The sequence below is a fragment of the Pinus tabuliformis genome, chromosome 7 (assembly GCF_031772625.1).
Source record: "Pinus tabuliformis cultivar Carrire ecotype Pingquan chromosome 7, CPIR1, whole genome shotgun sequence".
Taxonomy (NCBI): Eukaryota; Viridiplantae; Streptophyta; class Pinopsida; order Pinales; family Pinaceae; genus Pinus; species Pinus tabuliformis.
In genome coordinates this window covers 1,520,460,627-1,520,466,976 of record NC_142293.1, presented here as the reverse complement: position 1 = coordinate 1,520,466,976, position 6,350 = coordinate 1,520,460,627, and the positions used below count along the sequence as shown (strand labels likewise).

General features: G+C 36.2%; 1 protein-coding gene across 1 annotated transcript; it reads left to right on the top strand.

The window, feature by feature from the left end:
* The first annotated feature begins 1,658 nt into the window (after window positions 1-1,658).
* LOC149253623 (uncharacterized) lies at window positions 1,659-2,333 on the top strand. The gene has a single exon (XM_089454549.1). The coding sequence runs from the start codon at window positions 1,659-1,661 to the stop codon at window positions 2,331-2,333; it is 675 nt and encodes a 224-aa protein (XP_089310675.1).
* The last annotated feature ends 4,017 nt before the right edge of the window (window positions 2,334-6,350 follow it).

Here is a 6,350-nt window from a genome sequence, read left to right as displayed (position 1 = left end):
ATCAAAACCTTATCTCATTAATGATCATCAAATAACTTATTAAATTAACATTAATGTGCATAACTTTGACATCAGATTACGAAAAACTTCTTGAACAATGTGCCTTGCAGATCTGCGATAAAGCGATTTTGCGATTTGCTTCGCAATATCGCAGATTGCAATATCGGTAATCCGTTGTATTTTGACAATCATTCATTACCATGTGTTTATGCGAAATGTGATTTGCGAGATGCGTTATCGCATATCGCCGGTTTTGGAGTATTTCACCTTAAGTGATATTTGAAGCATATGAAAACTGCGATGCGATGAATTCCTTCGGTGTGCGATCTCGCATCGCGATTTCGCATTTTTAGGAGTTTGCTTATATGGTGTTGTTATTACCTTTTTGCGATGTGATGCTTTTATCATTGAGAGAAAGATTTTGCTTCGAGCTCATCATAAAACTTAAGTCCTTTTGGATTTTGCGGGTATTCTCCTAAGTTTATGATAGTAATATTTATTCAAAAAGGAAATACAAGTTCTAATTTATTTTTATTTTCTAGGTGAAGGGTCCCCACTTATTTAGTATTGGTATCAAAACTAAAATAAGAAGGGGGTTGTTTCTGGCCACAATAGGGATATGATGTTATCTTTCCAAAAGATGACTGAAATCTTGATTAGTAGGGTTGGGGGAAATCATCCAGTGCTTGGTTCTTCATCTCAAGTAGAGAGGCAAGAAATACCATTTGATGGATATGTACATAGAGAGTTGGAAAAAGTTAAGTTTCCTATCTTTAAGGGTACCACAAAAGTGGAGGTAGCAGAATCTTGGTTGGAAAACATGCGCCTATGTTTTGAGTTGCGGAACTATTCTAGCAACCAAAAGGAAAAGTTGGCTATATACCAACTTAAGGAGAGTGCACTATTATGGTGGAGGAACTTAGAATCCCAATTGGGATACTCCATGTCTACCTTGACATGGGAACGATTTGAAGAGGAATTTCGAGCAAAGTACCTTTCTGTTGAATACTTGGAGAGGAAGTTGAATGAGTTCCATGATATTAAGAAAGGAACTAAGACAATCCTTGAATATGAAGCACGATTCATGGAGTTGCTTAGATATGCTACCCATCTAAATACTGAAGCCCTCAAGGTAAACATTTTTTGTATGGCTTGAATCCTATTATAAAGGAAAATGTGCGCATTTTGAGGCCTACTACGTTGCATGAGGCAGTGCAACAAGCAATTATAGCCAAGGAAGAATTTTTGGGGAACAAAGGTGGGGATAAAACCACAAATCTATCATTCCTCGAAGGGGAGGCCAAGATGTAAGACATAAGTCAGGTGGTTCACATCATCATGGATTTCAAAAGAATCATACTTTTAAGAACCAAAGAAATTACCCAAGGCAACATCTTTAGTAAAGTAATGCTCGCACTCAAGAATCAACTAATAAAAGGGTAAAATTTATGAAAACTGCTCCCACTAATGGATGTTGGACTTGTGGAGGACCTCATTATGAGAGAGATTTCCTTGAAAAGAAGACTGAAGCATAATTGGAGCAGGGACAAGCGACTGCTAGAGATATGGGCAAAGCCCACAGGATTCATACAGTTGTGAAAAATCTCCAGGTTGAGCATTAGTCTATAGTGTTTGAAGCATCTGGTAAGCTAAATGGTATGGTTGTTACTATTTTGATTGATCCTGGTGCAACTGAAAGTTTTATTTCTCCTAATGCTTTATTGAAATGTAAATTGGTGGCAATAGAGAAAAATGATTTTTATCAGGTTGAGATGGCCTCAGGGCGATCTCAAAAGGATGAATGCTTAGTGCAAGAGTGCCGTTTAGACTTAGGGGTGTGTGTCACATATGTGAATCTTTATGTGATGCCACTTGGTCACTATGATGTGATAATTGGGATGGACTGGCTTGAAGCCCACTGGGTTGTGCTTAATTGTCGAAGCAAAACCCTTCATTTTTTGAGTGATGAGGGCCAATCTATGGTTCTCCATGGGGAAAGGATGCCTACTTATTTAAGACTTATCTCATTCTTTCAGATGAAGAGAAGTCTCAGGAAAAGATGTCAAATGTATGCTGTAATGACTTTAAATGAGGGAGGTTTTTCATCATTTGAACAATATCCTTTCCTTTTAGAATTATCCGATGTCTTTCCAGAGGAGTTGCCTGGTTTACCTCCAAAGCGAGAGATTGATTTCTCCATAGAGCTAAAGCCTAGTACTGAACCTATATCCAAAGCTCCCTACCGAATGTCTATTGTTGAACTTCGTGAGTTGCATGTGCAACTTCAAGAGTTATTGGACCAGGGTATGATTAAACCTAGTGTTTCACCTTAGGGAGCTCCTGTGATATTTGTAAAGAAGAAGGACAGATCTCTTTGGCTCTGTGTTGACTACATGCAATTGAATTGAGTAACTATTTGAAATCAATATCCTTTGCCTCGCATTGATGATCTATTTGATCAAAAGAAGGGAGCCACCATATTCTCTAAGATTGATGTTTGATTTGGATATCATCAGCTCAGAGTTAAAGAAGAAGATATTTCCAAAACTACTTTTCGAACTCATTTTGGTCATTATGAGTTCGTGGTTGTCCCTTTTGGGGTTATCTAATGCCCCAAGAGTGTTTATGAGTCCGATGAATGGTGATTTTCAGAGGTACTTGGAGAAAATTGTACAAGTGTTCCTCCATGACATCCTAATCTATTCAAAGTCCCCAGAAGAGCATGAGCAACTCCCGAGATTGGTGTTGCAATGCTTAAAAGAAAATAAACTTTATGCAAAAATGTCCAAAATTTCTTTTTCCCAATAAAAAATCCATTATCTTGGACACATTATCTCCAGTGAAGGAATTGCTGTAAACCCAGCAAAGATCGATGCAATTTCAAAATGGCCAACACCCTCTAATGTGCATGTAGTGCGTAGCTTCGTGGGTATGGTAGGATACTATCAGAGATTTGTGGAAGGGTTTTCAAAAATAGCTAGCCCAATCACTTCATTTCTTAGGAAGGGAGTACGTTTTAATTGGACAAATGTGTTCGAGCAAAATTTTTCCAAGCTCAAATAATGTTTGACTACAACTCTGATACTTAAGGTTCCAGATATGGATAAACCATTTATAGTATGTAGTAATGCATCAAAATATTGATTGGGTGCAGTATTATCACAAGATGGTAGGGTGATTGCATATACCTCTAGGGAGTTAAGGCCGCATGAGGAAAACTATGCAACCCATGATATGGAACTAGCAACAATAGTTCATGCCTTGCGACTTTGGCGACATTATCTGGTGGGAAAGAAATTTGAATTGAAAACAAATCACAAAGGTTTGCAACATATATTTACTCAAAGTGATCTGAATGCTAGGCAAAGAAGGTAGTAAAAACTCCTAAGTGAATATGATTTTGACATAACTTACATCAAGGGTACATTGAACAAAGTAGCTGATGCAATCAATCGAACACCACACATCTTTTTAGTAATTCCATTGAATATTGATTTACAGGAGCACATCTCGAGGGCACAAGATGTAGATGAATGGTGAAAGGAAGTTAAAGTTTCTCTTTGTAGGGAGGAGGCTAAGAAAAGCAAGGTATAAGAGTATTCTTGTGATGACAACGATATGGTGAGATTTATGCAAAAGATTGTAGTTCCAGATCAAGATGGGCTTCGTGAGTTCATTTTGAAAGAAGCTCACCATGCAATATATATGGATCACCGGAGAGTCCAGAAGATGTATGCTGATTTAAAGCAAAATTTATTTTGGGCAGGCAAGAAGAAGGATGTAGCAAATTTTGTGGCAAAATGTTTGGAATTTCAGCTAGTTAAAGCAGAACATGGTCATTCAGCGTGATTGTTGCAGCCACATAACATTCTTGAGTCCAAATGGGAATAAATATCTGTGGAATCTATTGTTGAATTACCTGAAACAACCAAAAGGAATAACTCCATTTTAGTGGTGCTAGATAAGCTTACTAAGAGTTCACATTTTATACCTGTTAGAGATACTTAGAAAGCATATGAAATAGCACAAGTATTTATCAAGGAGATTGTTAGAATTCATGGTTTTTCTAAGAAAATTATATCAAATAGGGCCTCTATATTCACAGGAATATTTTGGACTAGTTTCTAGGGAGCCCTTCAAACAAATTTAAATTTTAGTACAACTTATCATCCAGAAACTGATGGTAAAACTGAAAGAGTAAATCAAGTGTTGGAGGACATGCTTAAAATGTATGTAATGGATCAACAATCTAAGTGGGGAGATTATCTTCCTCTAGTGGAGTTTTCTTACAATAACAATTATCACCACTCCCTTGGTATGGAACTTTATGAACTATTGTATGGAAGACCATGCAAAAAACCTTTAAGTTGGGATAAATTAGAGGAAAAAATATCAGTAGGTCCTAAAATGCTTCAAGAAATGGAAGAACAAGTGTGTTGTATAAGGAAAATATTAAAGGAGGCACAAGATAAACATAAGAGCTATGCTGATATGCATATAGTGGATCATAATTATAAAGAAGTGGAATTTTTTTTCTTCGACTAAAACCTCAAAAAATCTCTATTAGGTTTGGGAAATGATCTAAGCTCTCTCTTCGATTTGTTGGGCCTTTTGAGATCATCTAAAGGATTGGACCTATGGCATATCGTCTTGTTTTACCACCAGTTTTTCATCGGATACATGATGTATTTAATATTTCGGTACTACGTAAATATGTTCATGATCATTCTCACATTTTAGATTGGCTTCAATTACAGGTAACAAACGAAGGGACTATGAAGGCAGAGCCAGTTTGCGTTTTGGACCATCGCACTTGACAACTCAGACATCTCATGGTGGACCAAGTAAAGGTCCCATGGGACCCGTATAGTCCTAGTTCTGCCACTTGAAAATATGCATCTTCTATGCGACTTGAGTTTCCTTTTTTTATAGTCAAACTTCGAGCCAAGTTTACTCCAAGAGGGGGGAGTATGTAGTGTCCTATTTTTTCCCTAGTATAGTATTGTCACTCTGATTAAGGGTGAATTTTGATGAATTATATATATGGCAATTTGATCACTTGATTGAGGAATAATTTTTTATATACATAGTTATATTTGTTTTTATGTTTATGTATGGAAGATTGATCATTGGATTTGGGAACAATGTTTTATATAGTTATATTTCCTCTTATGTGTGGTATCTTTGATTATGTGTATTAGATGGTTTTGGTTAAGTAAATGTTATACATATGTTTCTCTTTTTGCATCTGATTTATGAAGCAGGTGTATGACATGGATGATGATCCAGGATTGAGACACATAAACCCATGGATGCTCATGGGTATGTGGAATAGTTGGTTAATTATGATTTATGGATGATACGTGATTTGTGTGATTATATATGTTTAATATTGTTCTAAGGAGGATGTGGTAGGGGACTTGGTCATTTTCCAACAAGAATGTTCAATTATGAATGACTGTGGAAGTAATTTCTTCAAAACCAAAATGACTGTGGAAGTCATATACCATTCTTGGTAAAATGGGATTAATTAATTTCATTATGAAACTCGTTTGATTCCTTTGATCTATGAGATTGTAATGTGTGCAGGTCTTTGAACAAGGCCTTACCGGTAAACCATCAGATGGGAAAAAGCTCAAAATCAGTACCATAAGGAGAAACACAGATTTTCAAAGCCCAGTAGATGAGAAGGCATGGAAATTAGGGTGTGGAGTCCTAAATCCAAGAAAGTTAAAGACGTGGAGTCTTGTATATTTAGGGCGCAGAGTCCTGAATATTTAAAAAGATCAAGTTGTAGAATCTTGGATCTTTGGAGTAGATCAGAGCGGAGAGTCCTCAATCTACTAAGGCACAAAGATGCATGAAATAGGGGTGCAGAATCCCTATTCTCGGAAAGAAAAATAACACTCATGGATGATTGAAAATCGGCAGCTCATGGATGAATTTCCTTAAGTAAAATTTCATTCTCACAATTCTGGAATGAATTTCTAAAAATAGAAAGTCATGTCTAGCATCTCAAGCACGACTGTCCAAAAATAGTAAATCGGCTTGCATAAATTGGTAATCAAGTGTAGTTGAAGGAAAACCACTTAAATTATCATTAATCAATCTTAAGAGTTCAATCTTGATTGAATCCTGAATATTATTAATATTATTCTTATCTTTTATGAGACTATGATAATATTTTTAAAAAGGAATTACAAGTCAACTTCATCTCCTCAATCACTTCACACCTCTCTCCTTCATGAATCTCATGGCTCTATGTAACTCTATATCTCTCTTTTAAATAATACATTACATTCTGTTTTATGCACTTATCAAAGAATGACATATTCCTCTTACACTCATCA

What these genes read in the sequence shown, in the direction of transcription:
- LOC149253623 (XM_089454549.1), top strand. Translation starts at nt 1,659, where the DNA reads ATGGTTGTTACTATTTTGATTGATCCTGGTGCAACTGAAAGTTTTATT.